This window comes from Lampris incognitus, chromosome 10 (genome assembly GCF_029633865.1).
Source record: "Lampris incognitus isolate fLamInc1 chromosome 10, fLamInc1.hap2, whole genome shotgun sequence".
NCBI lineage: Eukaryota > Metazoa > Chordata > Actinopteri > Lampriformes > Lampridae > Lampris > Lampris incognitus.
The window spans coordinates 39,165,095-39,186,541 of record NC_079220.1 but is presented as its reverse complement, the minus strand read 5'-3'; the positions used below and the strand labels follow the sequence as shown (position 1 = coordinate 39,186,541).

The following is a 21,447-nucleotide window of genomic DNA, read 5'->3' as shown; positions in this document are numbered from 1 at the left end:
GGCTTAGTTCTCTCTTGTCTTAAATCCTACTTATTTGGAAGAACACATTGTGTCTGCTATGATATTACATCAAAATTTTCTGACATTGAATATGATGTACCTCAGGGTTCAGTTCTTGGCCCTCTAATTTTCTCGCTATATTTCACCTCTTGGGAAAAAAAATATACGTAGCCATGGAAAAAATGTCCTTTGCTATGCAGATGATACTCTGCTGTATGTGCCTAAAAGGGCTGATGATCGTAATCAAATGACTAATTTAGAAGCCTGCCTGGCTGCTGTGAAAATTGGATGTCACTAAATTTCCTGCTTTTAAATTCGGATAAAACCGAGATGCTGGTCATTGGCCCTGCTAGACATAGACACCAATTTAATCAAGTAACAATAACAATCGACAAGTCTGCAGTTTCACAAAGTTTAACAAAATGAAACAAGGAAAAACACAAGCATAAAGTGTATTTTGTATGCTGCGTTGTTCGGCTTGTTTGTGGGATGTGTGTCTAAACTATGTGTGATGACCAGCGGGTTGTGTGTCTAGGCTATGTGTAAGTATTTACGCTACGTGTGGTGCGGTATGTAAATGGCGTGTCCAATATATGAAATATGCATGCGGGCAAAGGTGACCGTGGTCCGTGATCCAAGAGAGAAGTCCAAGAGAAGTACGAGCGTGGTTTTCCAGGGTCCATAATCTGTGAGAGAGTGAGTCCTTTAGAGGTCCAAATCCAAAAGCCGGGAGTTCAAATTGAGAGGTTAGGGTCCGTGGGAGAGGGCAGAGCTCGAGGGGTTCTTGAGGAGACAGGGAAAACAGAATTAAACAGGGCACCAGAAGACACGAAGGAAACACCATTACCGACTGTCGCTTAGGCACATTCTGGCGATGACACAATGGATTGGCTGGGGTCTTGTAGATTGGTGATGAGCTGATCACTTGCAGGTGTGGTGGTTGTAGATCGTAGACAGGTGCGTTGTTGTTGATTGTGTCTACGCGATGCTCTATCAGCGCACACAGACGTGCCTGGTGTTTCAGAGACAGATGATGGAGATGTGATTTGTGACCTCACGGTGGAGCCAGAGGGCCGAGCAGGGGGCTGAACCACAACAGTCTTCATGTTCTGCTAGGCTGCTGTCTTTTTTGATGATGTGACATTAGCTTTAGTGGCTACTGATTTGTTGTTTACCGACAGACGCTCCTCAAGGGCTTAGCTGTATCACAGGCCATGGCTGCACGGGTCTCGGCGTTAGCTTCTGAGCTAGCACTGCTAATGCTAGCTGTGGCATTACTATTGTGCTCACTGACATGCAGCTCATCCAAATTAATAAACCTGTTCCCCAGCTGAATGTCTGGTAAGACATTAGTGGTACTGTGTCTGATTGTTCTATTACCCTGGACAGCGTCTGTCCAGATCTTGACACTGCAGGGGGGTAGAATAGGTCTTTGGTCTTGCTCCCCACTTTAGCCAAAAGCACATATCCAGATCCGTTGTGGTGTCGATCTCAAGCGGGTTCGAATCCGACTGGGAATAGTGTCCGCATTGTCATCAGCGTGGGGCTCATTGTGCCTGAAAGCCACTTCGCAACGCATTTCATGTCATTGGTTCTGATCGTGAGCTGGTTCCGGGACATCAGCTTGGGAAGCAGCAGTGAGAATGTCAATAAGTTGTTTTGTCCTCTTGTATTTTGGTAGAGCATAGATTCGTTTTTCGAGCTCTGTGATTTTTCTGGCTGAGCATGGCACAGCTGGTGTATTCAGTGGAGGGAGGAGGGGGGGGCATTTTTCCCAAAGCAAAACAAAGCCTCCAATTATAAAACAAGCTCCACAAAAAGCCAGTCTCGTTCTTAAGAGCAGCGGAACTCATGTTTCAGCCTCAGTGCCATGGACAGACAAGTCTCTTCTCTTAAAAGAGATGAAATCGGAAAACTCCGTGAAAAACGTTGTCCCTTTTAAAAATAATCTAGTTCTTAAATACTGCTCGTGGAGAAGTAGCAAAAAGGAACAAAAAAGTAGGAAAACTTGGAAAGTCAAAGAGCAAAGCGGAGAGCAAGAGTAAATGCATCTGCACTGTAGCGTGGCGGGAGCAAGGCAATAATTCTATGGATTGAACTATGATACTAGAATATAGAATAACATTTTATTTCTTGGATCAAACTTCAGAATCAGAATCAGATTTTATTGCCCATGTAAGCTTGCACACACATGGAATTTGACTCCGGTTTCATGGCTCTCTCAGTGTACTTAACATAGAATAACAACAACAATCTTATACATAAGGACTGACTATATACAAGCGAAATAAGAGAAAATAAAGTGCAATGGTCCATTGAATATATCAGATATACTGAATTAAATGTTAGCAGGTTACTTACATACATACTACCTGAGGTAGATGAACATGACAGAGTGTACCAGGATATGTACAATGTACAGTATATACAACTAGGGTTGGGTATCATTTGGATTTGAATGATTCTGATTCCAATTCTGCTTTTCGATTCCAGTTCTTAACGATTCTCGATTCTGGTTCTTTGAGAGGCGGAGTCAAAACAGGTCACATGCTTATTTCACAGAAGAAAAAAATTATTTGAAAAAAACTTAATACAAGCCATTCTGTTTTAAGAACGGATCATTCGTGTGAATGTCTCATTCTTATATTTACATTTAAAACAACTATCTTCATACATGAAGATGAAGAATTAAAGACAGTCTCAACCTGGTCCGGACTACCAGGTATTAAACTCCTTAAATTGGAAACAGTTCTTGTTTAGAAAAATTTGCATATCTGCCTTCTCAGCCTGCATACGCCAGCATTCAGCACAGAAAAAACACATTTCAGAATTTGCATACGGTTTATAGCAATTCACTCATGTATAAGTTGTTTGCTGTCTCACTGCTGCAAATAAGACAAATGTTATTAATTTTCACGTACCCAATTGCGATGAGGTGCTGCTTGCTGTTTGCTCAGGGTTGGCTGAGAAGGACGCCGAGGCAGGAGATGGAGACCGGCACAATGTGTCAAACACGGTACACAGGTTAATTTGTATACCATGTAGGCGAAGGTGTTTGGCCATATTTGTTGTGCATCCTATCCTCCCTTGCACAAAATAATTTTGCCACAGGCTTTGCACCGTGCCAACCCTTCATTTTCCAAGACAAAATGAAGCCACACTTTCGACCACCGCTTGCTCTGGTCCATGATGGCTCACATTTAACTTGCGGAGGCGGAAGCTACAGATGCTGCATGCCCCCACCATGGAAACTGAAACTAACTGTAGCACGAGTAAAATGTATTTAGGAACCAATAAGCAAAATCGAAATTTGAATTTCTTAATGATTCCTTCGGAATCGGGATTTTGGAACCGGAACCGGTTCTCAATGCCCAATCCTATATACGACATGGTTAGATTTATTTGACAATGTTAAGCGTTCCTTTGAATAACCAGTGATTAAAGTGGGCCAGAGCTACCCAGATCCCGACACCGGCACTTCCCCCCCTCCCCCAAGTCAACCGGAGCTGAGATCCGGCACTCTGTAGACAGGAGTAATTTCAACCTTTTTCTCACAGTACAATTTAAAACAAAAAACATGATACAGCCAATTCACAAGCATCACAAAATAAATCGCAAATAAAGTCGTTCTTCTATTTTTATACTACTTTACTTTTTCTAAAAGTTTGAATGATATCGCATCCTCACATGACCCGCACCTGCCTGCTGTCTGGCTTCACCAGATTTGACATCAAAAGAGACTGGCTTCACACTCACGGGTCAGGGTCAGTTCACCGCACCAGGCAGACAAGACTCGAGAGAGCGTCAACCTGCTACCTGCACTATTATCTTGGATTGGGGGGCATAAAGAGTGAGTATCTTCAGTGTATTTCCAATAGTATTTCCAATAGTTTTGTCTAGCTCTGCTGTGATTTTCATTCAAGCAACTAACGTTAGCAAACGTAACGTTAGCTAGCTAGCTAACTAGCTATCTTCCACCTGGTATCTGCCCACCTCTCTAATACAGAGATCCCCGACTTACCATATCCCACTTTAACCCCTGTGAATAACAGCCCGCGGAAAGAAACTGATTTTATACCTGGTTGTTTTGGGGTACAGTGCTCTATAGTGCCTGCCAGAGGGGATAAGTTGGAACAGGTTGTGACCAGGGTGTGATGGATCTGCAGTGATGTTGCCTGCCCTTTTCCTGACTCTGGAGATGCATAAGTCCTGAATGAAGGGCAGGTTGGCACCAATGATTTTCTCTGCAGACTTAACTGTCCATTGTAGACTGTCCCTGTCCTGTTTGGTGGCCGATCCAAACCAGAGAGTGATGGATGTGCGGACAACAGACTGGATTATTGCAGAGCAAAACTGAATCAGCAGTTCCTGAGGCAGGTTGAACTTCCTGAGCTGACATAGAAAGTACATCCTCTGCTGGGCCTTTTTGACGATTGTGTTTGTTGGATGCCCACCTTAGGTCCTGGGAGATTGTGGAACCCAAGAAATCTGTAGGTTTTTACCACAGACATCGTGCTGTGGAGTATGGTGAGGGGGACAGTGTTAGGGGGCTCCTCCTTAAGTTCACTCCAGGTTCACCTCCAGGTTGTTATGGCAGCACCAGAGGGCCAGCTGTTCAACCTCCCATCTATATGCAGACTCGTCACCATCCCAAATAAGGCAAATTATGTCGTCCGCAAACTTCAGCAGTTTAACAGATGGGTCCGATGTCATCCACAAATTTCAGGAGTTTGACAGACGGGTCTCCTGAGATGCAGTCATTTGTGTAGAAGGAGAAGAGTAGAAGGGGGAGAACAAATCCCTTGGGAGGGGGGGGGTGCGCCAGTCCTGATTTTCCAGGTGCTGGATGTGATTTTCCCCAGCCTCACCTGCTGCCTCCTGTCTATCAGGAAGTTTTTAATTCACTGGCAAATGGGGGCTTGTACTGTGAGCAGGATGAGTTTGGAGTGGAGGATATCTGGGATGATGGTGTAGAATGGTGAGCTGAAGTGTACAAACAGGACCCTTGCATGTGTTCCTGGAGAGTCAAGGTGAAAGAAGATGTAGTGTAATACCAAGTTGACTGCATCCTCCACTGACCTGTTTGCTCGGTAGGCAAACTGCAGGGAGTCGAGCAGAGGGCCTGTGATTTCCTTCAAGTGTGCTAACATCAGCCTCTCAAAAGATTTCATGATCGCAGACGTTAAGGCAATGGGCCTGTAGTCATCTAATCCTTTGTTATGGGGTTTTCTTGGGGGCCGGGATGATAGTGGAGAACTTGAAGCAGGAGGGGACTTCACACTCTCCAATAATCTGTTAAAGATCAGTGTGAAAATGGGGGCCAGCTGGTCAGCACAGACTTTCAGACAGAAGGGTGACATGCCATCCGGGCCCGGTACCTCCCTGGTCTTCTGTCTCTGGAAGAGCTGGTCCATGTCCTCAACCCACATCCAAAGTGTGGGTGGAGATTTGGTAGGGAGGGGAAAGGGGCTGGCAGGGGGCAGTTGTGGCCGGGGAGAGTGAGGGGTGTGAAAGTGTGCTTATCAAACCTGCAGTAAAACCCATCATCAGCCAGTTGACGGTTCCATACAGTGTGGGGGGACGGTCTCCTGTAGCTGGTAATGCCTTTCAAACCTCTCCAGACTGATGCTGGGTCATTGGCAGAAAACCCGTTTTTCAACTTTTTAGTGTCACACCTTTTTGCCACTCTGAACTCCTTTGTGAATGTGTTTCTGGCTTGTTTGTACCGGATCCTATCTCCACTCCTGTAGGCTTCCTCTTTAGCCTGACAAAGCTGCCTGAGCTTTGCTGTGAATCAGGGCTTATTGTTGTTGAAGGTACAGAAAGTGTTGGTGGGCACACGCACACAAAAGCTGATGTAAGATGTCACAGTGTCAGCAACAATGTCCAGGTCATTTAGATGCAGCCTCAAAAACACTCCAGTCAGTGCAGTCAAGGCAGGCCTGGAGCTCCAATTTTGACTCAATGGTCCATTTCCTCACAGTTTTAACCACAGGCTTTGCAGATTTTAGTTTTTGCCTGTAGGTCGGGAGAAGATGAATCAGACAGTGATCAGAGAGTCCCAGGGCTGTATGGGGGATAGAGTGATAGGCATCCTTTAATACTGTGTAGCAATGATCCAGAGTGTTCTTGCCCCTGGTGGGAAGTTGAATACACTGTCTGTATTTTGGCAGTCTGTGGCTGAGGTTTGTTCTGATAAAAATCCCCAAGGATAACGAGAAAGGAGTCTGGATATTTGCGCTCCATATCTGTAATTTGATCAGCCATGTGTTTTATCATCTCTTTAACACATGCCTGGGGTAGGATATAGACACCGACCAGAATAAATGATGAAAATTCCCCACAGTGAATAAAATGGTCTACAGTCAGTGAAAAAGGTCTCTAAGTGAGGGCTTTTTGATTTCCTCAACACTGTGAGGTTGTACACCTCAAAACCGTACACTAACATTCATTTATCTAGAAGCACTTGCCGCCCCCATCACCGTTTTTCCCGATAGCTCCGTTTCGTGGTCCACTTGGAGGAGTTGGAACTGCAACAGATGAAGTGTACTTTTCACTATGTTCTCACTAAGCCAGGTTTCAGTGAGGCACAGGGTGGTAGATTTGGAAAAGTCCAAGTTTTATCTGTTTAGGAGTAGCAGTTTGTCCATCTTGTTGGCCAGAGAACAGACATTCGCCAGATGGATTGAATGGAGTACAGTTTAAAACCCACACTGTCACAGTTTAACGAGTGTGCCAGCTCGCTTCCCTCATTGGCATCTCCGCCAGAGCCCGCACAGAGCTCCCTCAGCTAAAAGCTCAGCAAGACTTTTGTTAAAACGTTCAGTTAAAGTCTGTACAAAAAAAAAAGTCTGTTCAGTTTGTCCAGTGAATATTTGGGGGCTTAAAAGTTCTTCCCTGCTGTATGTAATCAGTGGGCACTGGAACCTAAACAAAGAAAAACTGAAAAACTACAAGAGAGTGCAGAACCGAGGCTACCATACCCCGGTGCCATATTGTCTTATTTCAAAAAAAAAAATTTTTTTTATATTTGATGGAGAGTTGATGAGGAATGATAAATTGGGCCAATCCTCTCTTACCACGGCATTCGGCCATTTAATATTATTAGCATGCCCCTCTCTTGAAGCACGACGCACATCCTGTCAGACACGGAAGTGGGGCAGGGACAGGCTAAGCTAACTGGTAGGCCATGCAGACCGGCTGTTCCGATAACACCAAGGGCGGTCTGGCGGTGACCTCACCTGGCGTTGACTGGTGTTTTTGATGTTGTCGTGTGGAGAGCGGGGAGGTGTGTCAAGGGTGTCTGACTGGGAGAACTGGTGCTGGATTGGTTGGGAAGGCTTGGTCTGCTTTGTCCGGTTGCCACAGGGACCACAGACCCTGCCTGGAGCAGCTCCCGAGGAGGAAACATGGAGGGCAGTCTGACAGGATGTGTAATCGGGACAGGTTAGGCTAACTGCTAGGCTAGCCCATGCAGACCGGCGGTTCTGACAGTCATCCTGGCTTTTTTTTTTTGGTTTGGATATATGTGTTATTTTGAACATGTGTGTTCTTGAATGCTTAAATGTGTTTTTGTCTGTATGTTGCACTGCTGTGGGCTGGGGGAATCATCATTTCGTTTCACTTCATGATCGCAAGTACATGAGGTGAAATTAGAAATAAGGTGTTCCTGATTCCTGTGTAGGCTCCTCTGCAAAAATGTTGTCTTCAGACAACAATGCATTTCAAACTGGCAGAGATAGATAGCACGATGACGATGCATTTGTGAGTTATGGCAATTTTGGTATAATGGGTCTCACCTACATATTTTAAAGCCAACTATAGGAAAACAATAAAGAATATGAAAAAAAAATGGTCGACAACATTTCAGGACAGTCTAGATATGCTGTGTGCCAAATTTGGTGAAGAGTAGACTAACTTTGTTCGAGTTATAATGAAAACATTTTTCTCAAAATTGTAAAAATGGCGGACATCAGAAGAAATGGGAATGGGCGTAGCCTACATGGATATATGCGGAATGAGCCAAAGACTGCAGCACAAAATAAATTTTGTGTCTACAGTTAATGTTCACTAAATTACGGCTATTTAAATTTCATAGGTATACTATAGCGCCACCTTTAGTAGGCTAAATGGCACCAAGTTTTGTATGAGGCCTTAATTTCCACCCCTTGCATACATGTACCAACCTTGGTAATGTCAGATTTTGCTAAACAGACCCTTCCCACAAACCTTTAAAGAAGTTGGAAGCCAATTACAGCAAAACGACATGGAATATCAAAAAACTTAAAGAGATACTTTCATGTTGTTTTTGAGTACATTTTTAACACGGGTGGTTTGGATTACCGAAAGGTAGGTGTGGTTTTATGATTTCATAGCTATTGGCTACTGAAATTCAGGGCGGTCGTGTGGGTGTGGTTGGGTGGGCTAAACACGGGCTGAACCGCTTGCCGCTTGCTGTAGAAAAACGAGAAATTCACTGGTGACAGCCCCCTTTCCTGCTCTGTCGTCACTTTACAAAAAACAAAATTGCGAGCAACGAGACCACTGACAGCAGCTTTTAGGTTGAGGATGTGGAAGTGGAAGATGATTCCTCTTTCTCAGTGGAAGTTGACTACTCACCTCGTGAATATGTTGCTCAGCCAAATACAGCCGTATTCCTTCGAACAAAAAGGGTGAGTCTCCGCTTTTATAGCGTCCCGCTACAGACAAGCCCTCTATGCTAATGGTAATTCGTGACGCGGCAATTTACCACATTTTCACCAACCGGAAATCAGTTACTCAACCGCCGATCAATTAAGCTCAATCAAGTTACATTTTTTATAGCGCTTTTCAAGCTGCAACAGCCACTCAAAGCCAACATCTCTCTTCTGGCCATAAATGTGATTTTAGGGCTACCATTTGTCTCATCAATCACATTCACACTCCTTACATCAATTAACAACAAGAAAAGTTGGATTTTGATGCAAGTATCTATTTTTAAATAACTTTGTTCAGGACAGTCCAGACATGCTATGCGTCAAATTTGTTGAAGATTGGACTAAATTTCCATACGAGGACACTCAACCTGATGATGATGATGATGATGGACTAAATTTGTGGGAGGTATATGTTTGGACCCCTAAAATTAATCTAAACAAAATGCACTCTGTGGACACACCACCTGTGGGGATGAGCACTGGGATAGGGTGCAGGCCGGGGGGCAGGCAAAGGCAGGGACCAGGGCATGCCAACTTCAGCCATCACAGAGGTCCTCAGGATGTGGAATCACCTCTCTGGCAGCGAAGGAGCCTGAGCTGGTATGGGAGGGAGAGCAGTACCAACAACATATAGTTGGGCTCACCTCCACACATAGCATGGGCTCTGGTACCAAATTCCTGGAGAGGGGCTGGACTCTTTACTTTTCTGGAGTTGGCCAAGGTGACAGGCGCCAGGTGGATGTGGGGATACTCACAAGTCTCCGGTTGATGCGCGCCATGTTGGGAGTTCTCCCCGGGGAATGAGAGGGTCGCCTCAATATGACTGTGAGTTGCTGGGGGAAAGGCTCAGACTGTTGTGTGTACTAATGCACCCAATAGCAGTTTGGAGTATCCGGTCTTCTAGGAGTCTCTGGGTGACGTCCTGGATAGGGTTCCACTTGGGGACTCTATAGTTCTGCTGGGGGACTTCAACGCTCACATGGCCAATGATGAAAAAAACCTAGAGGGGTGCAATAGGGAGGAACGGCCTCCACGAATCGGAACCCGAGTGACGCCTTGTTATGGGACTTCTGTGCAAGTCATAGATTGGCCATAACAAACATCGTGTTCGAACATAAGGTAGTTCATAAGTGTACTTGGTATCAAAAGACCTTAGGCTGAAGATCGATGACAGAGTTTGTGGTTGCATCATCAGGTCTGCGGCCATACGTTTTGGATACTTGGGTGAAGAGAGGAGCAGAGCTGTCAACTGATCACCACCTGGTGATGAGTTGGATCAGATGGCGGGGAAGGCTGCCAGACAGACTTGGCAAACCCAAACGTGTAGTGAGGGTGAACTGGGAACATCTGGCAGAGGCCCCTGTCCGTGAGGTCTTCAACTCCCACCTCCGGAAGAAGTTCTTGTGTATCCCAAGGGAGGCTGGGGACATGGTCATGGAGTCTGAGTGGGCCATGTTCAAAGCCTCGATTGCAGATGCGGCAGGTAGGAGCTGTGGTCATTGGTGCCTGTCAAGGTGGCAACCTAAGAACCTGCTGGTGGTCACCGAAGGTGAGGGAAGCCGTCAGGCTAAGCCTTTTGGGCTTAGGTGGCCCAGGGGTCTACTAAAGCAGCAGACATGTACCGGGAGGCCAGAAGGGCTGCGGCTTCAGTGGTTGCGGAAGCAAAAACTCGGGTGTCGGGGGAGTTCGGAGAGGCTATGGAGGAAGACTTTCGGTTGGCCTCAAGGAAGTTCTGGCAAACCATCCAGTGACTCAGGAAGGGAAACCAGGGCGAGACTCAGGCCGTGTTCAGCCAGGGAGGGGAACTGCTGACCCAGACTGGGGACGTCTGGGCTCAGCCTAGGGTAAGGAGCTCAGACATCCAGAGGGAGCTCGGAGTAGAGCCACTGCTCCTTCACATTGAAAGGAGCCAGTTAAGGTGGTTCAGGCATCTGATTAGGATGCCTCCTGGGCGCCTACCTTTGGAGGTTTTCTGGGCACATCCAACTCGGAGGAGACCCCGGGGTAGACCCAGAACTCACTAGAGGGACTACATATCCAATCTGACCTGGGAACACCTTGGGATTGCCCAGGAGTAACTGGAGGGCATTGCTGGGGAGAGGGACGTCTGAAGTGTCCAACTTAGCTTGCTGGCACTGTGACCCAACCCTGGAGAAGAGGCTGATGATGAATGAATGAAAAAAAAAGCAAAACAAAACAAAAACAATAGGATTCTAGCACTACATGAAGCTTGGATCCCTAATTAAAAGAATATGGAAGGAACAAATATTCCTATAATGATCATTATCTGTGCTTTGCCAAATATCATATTCGTATTTGGGAACATCCCTACTAAACTTAGCACAAAAAGTAAGGAAATTTGTGTTTAGTAGATTATTTCTTTGTTGTAACAATGCTTCTTGGCAATAAATCTTATATCAGGCACCTGTTTGTCAGCACCTGGGGTACCAGAAGCTCAAAATAAGAGTCAAAAGCAACAGCAAAATAAGCTGTTTGGCGTTAGCAGAGAAGATTTGGCAAATTTTTCATGGGCAAACCCACATACTCAGCTCTGCTGCTCATCCCACAAATGCATGTTCCTTACAAATGTGGCACCATTTAAAAGGGAAATAAACAGGCTTCCAACGGTATAAGATTTATTGCCAAGAAGCATTGTTACAACAAATAAATAATCTACCAAACACAAATTTCCTTACTTTTTGCGCTAAGTATATTTACTAGATCATCATGTTTTTTTTAGAATAATGGACAAACTGCTGAAATAACTAATTTCTTCTGCAGTGGGTGCTGCTACAAATTTACCATTGAAATTGAGCAATTTAAATTTGTCCAATCCAGATTATGAGAAGAGTCCATCTGCAGTCCGGCAGTCTGTCTAGACAGAGTTCATCGAAATACCACTTGTTGACGTTGAGACGTTGCAGGCTTTAAGCGCTTAAAGTCAACTTTATCTGCCTTAAATACAATTAGTATATTCTTTTTTAAATATTTCTGCTTAATAATTTCAAAAATATCTGGATTTGTATCAAATTTCAAATTACTGTGATCTGTTGTATTCCCCATTTTACTATTGTTCATGAGGATTTTAAAGCTACTTGAGAGAATAGTTTTATGGCAAAACATTACCTTTTAAATGCTACTAATTTTGAAGGTATCCCTAAGCCCTAGTGCAAATAAAGAAATAAAAAAATGTGATAAAGATTTGCTGATTTGCCGTTTTGTCAATTGCGGAGCAAATTCTTACCTTTTGACAAAATCCTCAAAGGCAGACGAGAAGTGATACATTTTACATATTTTTAGACTAGCATTTATCGAATGTAGATTTTATGTATATGCTATAATCAGTCACTTTGATATTTTTGGTTATACACAAATGAAAAAATATAACTCAGTGTTAGAATCACATGATCAGCGATTATTTTCTTACATCATTCAAGTGACATTTAACAGAATTTTGGGAATTGCAGTCAACTAAAACAGCATACTGCTTTGGCTACCCAATGGGCAGAAATTACTTTATGCAGCTTTTAACTGACTAAAATATGCTTGGACTACAGTGAAATCAAACAACAAGACTCGCATAATGTCAAGTTTGTATTATAATTATATAATGTGTCATTATATAATGTGTCTCAACTATTAGCTTCTTCAAAACCACAAATTTAATGATCGAAATTAATTAATTAATGTTTGTTAGTTTAACAAAGGAGTCAACTGTCACACCTCATGGCGGGTAAGTCTAACGTGTATGACACTGCACAAATGGCATGTGACACAATCATGTTCATGATAAAAAATGTTTTTTCAAGAATATGGACCTGATGATTAAAAACTTGATCATTCAAAGAGTTGTTTTTGCACTCATGTGATGCCCAGGTTTTTTTATTTTTATTTTGTTATGATTTACAACTGTTTATTTTCAAATGTAGGCCTATATCTAAGGAAAGAGTGGGTCCAATGGGGTCTAAGGGGCTTGCAGTTCCAAACTTAGCCACTGAGCCTATACAAGCCATACAGCTATCATTGAAATTAATGGGCTGCCATTTTCTGTCTGTCATCCAGACTTTAATGCACCCATGGGGGAAATTAATTTATCAACAACGTATTCTATAACTCAAAGTATGAAACCTTTCAATTGGATAACTTTCAGGTTAACAATGGGAAAAACGATTAACATTTCAAGATTTCAAGAGTCAAGATTTCAAGATTTAGTTTATTTGTCATTTCATTATGTACCTGCGTACATAAAAAAGAAAAAAGAAAAAGAAAAAACGAATGCCGTTTCTTCCACCCCACAGCAGTGGAACAGTAAAGATAAAAATATATATATGTAAAAATTCGCTAAAAACGATACCTCTAAAAACATAAAAACAGAGAGAACAAAACAAAAAAGCACAAACACATAACAACACAGTCCATTCAAGTGCAACATAGTCCATTAAAGTGCAATTTCAGTTCAATGCTGACAGCTGGTGTCTGTCAACGAATGACCAGCACTGATAGCATGACCGTGGGGGGGGGGGCAGTTTGTTAATGATCCTGACTGCTTGTGGGTAGAAGCTATTTAGCATTCTGCTGGATTTAGCACAGATGCTCCTGTACCTCTTTCCAGATGGCAGGAGGGAAAACAGGTTGTGAGAAACGTGGTGGGCAACCTCAATGATGCTGGAGGCTCTGCGAACTCAGCATTGATGGTAAATCTCCAACAGGAAGGGGAGAGGAGCACAAATGATCTTGCTTGCGGTCTTCACTGGTGTTGTTCAGTCGCTTTGCAGTTACCGAACCAAGAAGTAAGATCGTAGGTTAGAATACTATCAATGGTGCCCCTGTAGATGGTAGTGAGGGTTGGAATGGGGAGGCTTGCCCTTTTAAGTCTCCGGAGGGGATGGAGCCACTACTGGGCCTTTTTAACAATGGCCAAGGTGTTAATGGTTGAGTCAGGTCATCCGCCAGGTGCACTCCCAGGATGATGTTACTGACTCTCTCCACAGTGGTACCATTGATGGCCAGCAGCGTATGATGGTGCACTTTTGAGGCAGGTCGGCACTACTGCTTCGCTGAGTGAGGTGTTGAAGATATCTCCAAAAGCATCTTTCAGCTGGTCTGTGCAGTCCTTATGAACACGCCCAGGCATGTTGTCCGGCCGAGCAGCTTTGCATGGGTTGACACTGGCGAAGGCCAGGTGGAAGTATCTGTGCCTGACTGTTGTTAGTTACATCAAAATGTGCAAAAAAGTAATTGAGTTTGTCTGGTAGGGAGGGATCTTTATGGCATGCCCGCGGGGGTGCGGATTTGTAGCCAGTTATTGATTGAAAACCTTGCCACAAGTGCCATGTGTCCTTATTATCAGTGAAGTGACTGTTGAGCTTTTGTCCATACAATCTCTTCGCCTCCTTGATACCTCAGGAAAGATTTATCTTGGCCAGACCGCCTCCCTAGAGCTTTTCAGATTGTGAAGCTGCTCTGCGGCGTGTAAGCCCACCCATTTGAATAGCAGTGTCTGTGATGTTTTCATTTAGCCACATCTCGGTAAATACGGAGAAACAGCAGTTCCTCACGCTGCGCTGGGAAGCTCTCAAAAGTCTGATATGGTCCATTTTGCTGTCCAACGTTAGCCAGCATGACTGTCGGAACTGCCGGTTGGTATGGGTTAGCAGTTAGCCTCGCTTGCACGCCTCCACGATTGCCCCGCTTGCGTGTCCTGCCACACCGCTTTCAGTGTTTCCTCTCAGGCGTAGCTCCAGACAGGGCTGTGGTCTATGGGCCCACTGGATGTAGTAGCCCAAGCTCACACAGTTGATTTAATGTTAGCTCTCTGAGCCAGTGTTTCTCATTGCTAATGTCCAAAAGAAACTGATGATCATAGACACATTTCCCTCGCATTCCACATGATGACACAAATTTAAACATAGACATAGACAAAGATACTGCATAGTCACACACGTTCAGTCAACAAATGAGTTGACTGAACAATATATATAACAGAAAAGAGCATGGGGCCCAAGACTGAGCATTCTGAGAATCAGCATGCAGCCTGTGCAAGCAAGGTTCCAAAAGAAATTCTAATGGAGACTTAAAAGCACCAAATCTGTGTCATCTGCATTTATATTTGGCTTTTTTAAAAAGGGGCAGGACTACATCCTGTTTAAAGGGTGTGTAAAGGGTGAAAGAACAATTCCCTTAACCACAGCTACTAAGTAATCTTTCTGAAGGCCTGATGGGCAAGACTTCTAGTGTAAAAGGGAAACATTTGTGTGTTACAACTATAAGCAGATCAGCAAGGTAGATGAGCTCGAGAAGCTGTAAGCCATGTGGTAGAAGTTACAGTTCCATCCCCTCTTCTGTGGTGTTATGCTTAGGTCTTAGTTGAGGAAATAATCAGCAGCAAGATATAGTGTTGTGCCCAAATAGCACGGCAACCCAATTTAGAAATGTAATTCATTGAAAAATGTAGTTTATCGAGGAGTTTATTGAGTCTTGCCCTGTACATTTTAACAATTATTCTAAATCCATTCATCCATCCATTATCCGAACCACTTATCCTGCTCTCAGGGATGCTGGAGTCTATCTCAGCAATCATTGGGCGGCAGGCGGGGAGACACCCTGGACAGGCCGCCAGGCCATCTCTCTCACATCCACACACACTCACACACGCACACGCACACTCACACTCACACACACACGGGGGCAATTTAGTATGGCCAATTCACCTGAACTACATGTCTTTGGACTGTGGGAGGAAAGTGGAGCACCCGAAAAAAAACCACGCAAACATGGGGAGAACATGCAAACTCCACACAGAGGACAACCCGAGGCTCAAACCCAGAACCTTCTTGCTGTGAGGCAACCGTACTAACCACCATGCCACCAGCAAAACAATATTCTTTGTATAAGTTTGTATTGTTTTCAGAGTCAATAATAGAGTATGGTGTAAAGAGGGAATTTAATTGCTTTGCAAAAGTATGCCTTGGCAGTAAAAAAGTTTAAATGTTGCGATAGAGCTATAAATTAGAATTATAAATCTATTCCATACCTGACATCCAGCTTTCTCCAGCATCTGGGCATAGCACACAGTCTTGTCAATTTCCTTGAACACACGAATCTTGCATGTGATCGGCACTGAGATCTTCTCATTTGCCAACTTCACTATGGGAAATGAGTAGCTCAACATTAGTAAGGAAGTACATTTTTCAAACAAGTCAGAAAGTGAGTTACAAAATTAATTGTAAAAGGCTGTAACATATAATGGATATATTGTTTCTGTTTTTTTTTTCATAAGTACTACTTGCATACTATAGCTGGGCTGGAAAAATATACAATCACAATATTTTTTTCCATAAAGATCAATATTGATATATATCATGATATATAATTTGATAATGCTGCCAGTTTGAAGAGTATCCTGACAATGACTAAACGATGAAGAAATCAGAGGGTTCATTAGTTTAACTTAACATATCTGTGAATGTTCTCATTCATCCAGGTCATGGTTATCCAAAGGAATTGAATCAAGTGCAACTGGACTTGGTATAGTATATCCGTGAAGACGTTTCCTAGCTTGGTCTAGTCAGAAAGGCACGAACTGATGAAGCCTCTTGGATGAGAGGCGAAACTGTCAGGGCTCCTAGTGTTTTCTCCGTTTTCCTCAATGTTGTCTGTGCTGCTGGTCCCTCCCCCTTCTGTCTGTCTGGAGGTTGGCTGGGAGCTGGGCTGGAGCTAATCACCTGCACACCTGTCTTCCATCAAGCCTCATCAGCCACCTACTCTCCTGGTCCATAAAACCTGGTTCACTCTCCCACTCGTCGCCAGATCGTCTGTTTACCTTTGTGGTATAGTTGCGTTGGCTCGTTGTTTGCGGTTTATCTCTGTGCCAGCCGTGTGCTCTTTGTACTCCCTTTCTGTGTTGACCATCAGCTCCAGCTTCCAGTCCTGCTCTGTCCCCAGCCGTCCTGACCCAAGACCTGCTCGACCAGCCTCCAGTTCCCCTTCCTCATCCTACCTGGTGTCTCTCCAACTCCCAGCCTCCATCTTGGATTTCCACATGCCAGTGAGACCATTCAGACTGGCAAGACCAGCGTCCTCTATTAAACCTTTTTCTTCTCACTATCTGGGAGTTCCTTGTCTGTGTCTGTATCAGTGATTGCCCAGAGAACACATTGGTTATTATGACAGAAACGTCTTCACGGATATATAACAAGTCCAGTTGCACTTGATTCAATTCCTTTGGGTTTAACTTAAAACAATGTAAACATTTAACTGCAAATACGGCTTGGTTTAGAATTTTTTGTGTGATAAAAGTATACATTGAATAACATCTAAATGTAAATATTTAACTTTCCAAACATGCATTATCTGCAAAACAATAGTGACCATTTGCCAGTTTTTGCAGCCTGACAGTAACTACAAGTATCAATGGTATCAAAAGCAAAAAAAAAAGCTTTGTCACTTTAGATTCAGATTCAGACAACTTATTTATCCCATAAGGGCAATTCAATTTCACAATCTACCCAGACCACAAACAAACTGGTGAGGCTTACTGTTGTAATATATTGACTCCGTGACCAAGCAGTCTGGCCCAAATAAACATATCAATATTGTTGGTCTAGGGAGCTACATGAGACATTTCAACATCAGGTGCAATGACAGCTACATTTCTATGTGCTGCGGTGTACGCCCCTGTCAACCAGATATGGTATATCCCAAAAATGCTGAGGGGCGGTCATTCCAAAAACAATGGTTCTCTGGAAATGTGTGGCTGGGCTACTCACTGCTGATTCAATTAATGTTTTTAGTTGTCGGCGTTTCCTCTGAAGAGAAGTATAAAAGCAGAAAACATGGAGCATTGGCATAAGAAAGTGGAGCACTGCTCTTGAAAAGAATCCTGCAACACTCAGTCACAGAGATGCACATGATAAGCATGGTGAGATGGACCAATTACATAAAAAAGGCACTACAGTCTTCATTTAATGTATCAGATCTAAAGGGGGTGGAAGTTAGAGAGGGAGAGAGGCAGACAAACAGATAAATCCTGACCAGGTTAATTGATCTGACAGTATATCTTGCACGGCAGGGACAAGCATTCCAAGGTAGAGATGAGAGCAACTCCAGTAACAACTGTGGTAACTTCCTTGAACTGGTGGATATATTTTCCCGCTATGAAAGTGTGCTGAAGATGCATATAGAAAAAGTTGCTAGTAAGGCCCCAGGTGTCATTGCTCTCTAATAGAAGCCAAAATGACATAATTGCAGCACTGGGTACTTACATCAGGGGGGAGATACAAAGTGAAATAAAAGAGGCTGAAATGTACTCCATCCTACTGGATGAAACCTCTGATGTTTCGCACCAAGAGCAAGTGTCGTTTGTGGTGGGTTATCTTCATGACATGCAAATAAAGGAGAGCTTCATTGAGATGTGCAATGTTGATACAACTACAGGACAGAAGCTGGAAAATACTGTGCTCTCCCTTCTGCAGAAGAATGACCTAGAGCTGAAGAATGTGTGGCCAAGGCTATGATGGAGCAACCAACATGAGTGGCATGTATAAAGGTATTCATGCCAGAATACACGTACACAATGAGAAGGCCCTCTATGCGCACTGCAAAGCGCATGGTCTGAATTTGGTCCTGGTGGAAGCCTCAAAGTCTAACAAACATTTTGTGATGTTCTTCAACCTTGTGGAGAAGCTGTATACTTTTTGCACTGGCTCCCCAAAGCGCCATGCTGCCTTAGTGAAATGGCAGCAGTCTCTGTATCCTGGACAGCATGTTGTGGGGCTCAAGAAACTGTCAGATATCTGATGGGCTTGCAGAGAGAGAACATCGAAGGCCCTTCAGAGAATTCTGAAAGCTGCTATGAAGCTCCTTGATGACATCAGTGAAAGCGATCCACTTGACCTGGCCCAATCGGATGCTAAGATGTATAGAAATGTGATCAACTTTGTATTTATTCTCTGCCTGGAAATCACCACCCCAGTGTTCCAAGTCACTGCTCTAGCATCAGATTCTCTGCAGGAGCAAAACTTGGACCACTCCACTGCCTACAAGGTAATTGATGGCGTGCTTCACACATTGCAAACAATGAGGTCTGGGGAGAAGTTTGAGGAAATATTTGGAGGCGCATCACAGAAGGCCGAGAGCCTCAATATTCCAATACCTACTGTAGTGCCTGGTCAGGAGAGGAAACTGAAAGTGTCAATACCTTTCCAACACAGCCCAACAATGTCTCAAGCGAGTGATCAGTTTGAGTCTGTAGACGTAAAATTCTGGAGCAGTGTGTACTATACATTTCTGGATACTATGACTGAGGAGTTTAATAGAACGGCCAAGACGGTCATTATAACCGTTTTGGATTTTCAAAGTTTATTAACTTTGTGGGGAAAAAAAAGATACAGCCCTGCTCCTTCCTAAATGTCCCTGAAATAGCATACGTATATTTGCATTAAAACGAGTTTTAGATCAAAAAGTTGCGATAAGATCTACCTAAAACGACCATGAGATATTAATGCATTGCATATGTTAGTATGTCTGTTAGGAAACGACTGACATCAAAATTAACATGTTAACCACTATAATACCATTTCTAAACAATTTAAATTTCAGAGAGACATGGTCGAACTTGAATAGCAAAATTGAAAAAGTGAAAATATTACCTGAAAAACAAATCGGAAAACAAATATTGCTAATCTAACAAATGTAACAAGGCCTATAAAACGTGAAATATGAAAGAAAAAAAAACAACCTGAAAATAACCATTTAAACAGTCCCAAACAATGACCAGAACTTTAAAAACTACTAAAACGACCATGGTGGTCATTTTGACAGTTTTGGATGTTCAAAGTTTAATAACTCTGTGTGCATGGGGTGGGGTGGGTGGGGGGGTACAGACCTGCCGCTCCCTAAATGCTCCTAGAACTGCATACACACACACACACACACACACACACACACACACACACACACACACACTATATATATATATTTTCACCCTTTTTCTCCCCAGTTGTACTTGGCCAATTTCCCCACTCTTCCGAGCCGTCCCAGTCACTGCTCCATCCCCTCTGCCAATCCGGGGAGGGCTGCAGACAACTACATGCCTCTTCCGATACATGTGGAGTTGCCAACCACTTCTTTCCACCTGACAGTGATGAGTTTTACCAGGGTGATGTAGCGCGTGGGAGGATCATGCTATCCCCCCCCCCCCCCCACTTGAGCCTCACCCCTGAACAGGCGCTCCTACCAACCAGAGGAGGCGCTAGTGCAGCGACCAGGACACATACCCACATCCAGCTTCCCACCCAAAGACAAGGCCAATTGTGTCTGTAGGGACGCCTGACCAAGCCGGAGGTAACACCGGGATTCAAACCTGTTCAATAGTTTTCTTATGTATTTTTATGTTTTTACTTCTGTATTAATTGTTGTTTGTTTGCCTGCCCAGGGACTGCAGATGCAAATTAGCTGCCAGCTAACTTTGGTGCAATTGTAAAATTGTGCGTTGTCCCTGTCAAATAAACAATAAACGAAACGAAACCGGCGACCCCCATGTTACCATGCCACACGGACGCCAAACTGCATATATTTTCATTAAAATGAGTTTGAGATCAATTGCACTAAAAAAAAAGTTACGATAAGTTATGAAAGTTATGATAAGATCTACCTAAAATGATCATGAGCATCAAAATGACCGCACATAATTTGCGCATCATCGTGTGCATCATGTCCTTCATAACATTCAGTTCTTTTTTTACATTTCACATTTTATAGGCCTTGATACGTTTGTTAGATTAGCAATACATATTTTCCGTTTTGTTTTTCAGGTATTATTTCCAACATGTCTGGGTACAGCCCCTGTTTCAGACACAACCACAACCACCAGCGATTTTAAATTGTTTGAAAAATAGAATTTAAGTTGTTAAAATGTTAATTTTGGTGTCAGTAGTTTCTTAACAGACATACTAACATATGCAATGCATTACAGAATATAGAGTTTAAAAACCGTGACCGCCTATGGTCGTTTTAGTAGTTTTTAAGTTCTGGTTGTTTTGGGGACTCTTTAAATGGTTATTTTCAGTTCTTTTTTTACATTTCACATTTTATAGGCCTGGTTACGTTTGTTAGATTAGCAATATGTGTTTTCCGTTTTGTTTTTCAGGTAATATTTTCACTTTTTCAATTTTGCTATTTAAGTTCGACCATGTCTCTCTGAAGTTTAAATTGTTTAAAAATAGTATTGTAGTTGTTAAAATGTTAATTTTGGTGCCAGTCGTTTCCTCACAGACATACGAACATATGCAATGTATTAATATCTCAATTGGGTATTTACCTTGACAGAATATAGAGTTTAAAAACCGGCCGTCAATTTGACCGCCCAAGGTTGTTTTAGGTAGGAGTGAAATCCCGGTCATTCTAGTGTTAAACAAAATTTGATTTTGAGTACAGTGTTTAGAAAATTGAACAAAAATGTCAGAAGACATTTAAATATTAGGGATTATTACCTTCAACAATTCCAAAATGAATGTCTAATTGTATTTGCTATGGTGATACAATAGACTAATTCGTGTCGTAAAATCAGGTCTCCTTAAAGCACACAAATATGATAAATGTAAAAAGTACATTGATTTTATAAATTCATACATATTATAACTTTTATGCAGCATGTTATGCATAATGTAACTTTAGTCTCCCACTTCATGCTTTTGACAAATCCCTCTGCTGGTATTTGTCTCTATACCACTGAGGATAAATAATTCCAATT

General features: G+C 43.1%; 1 protein-coding gene across 2 annotated transcripts in view; it reads right to left on the bottom strand.

The window, feature by feature from the left end:
• dus1l (dihydrouridine synthase 1-like (S. cerevisiae)) overlaps positions 1-21,447 on the bottom strand; it is a 199,516-nt gene that overhangs the window by 111,585 nt on the left and 66,484 nt on the right. For both annotated transcript variants that reach the window (XM_056287527.1, XM_056287528.1), the window contains exon 5: positions 15,730-15,842. In XM_056287527.1, the coding sequence (XP_056143502.1) occupies positions 15,730-15,842 (113 nt within the window). The remainder of the gene's footprint in view (positions 1-15,729; positions 15,843-21,447) is intronic.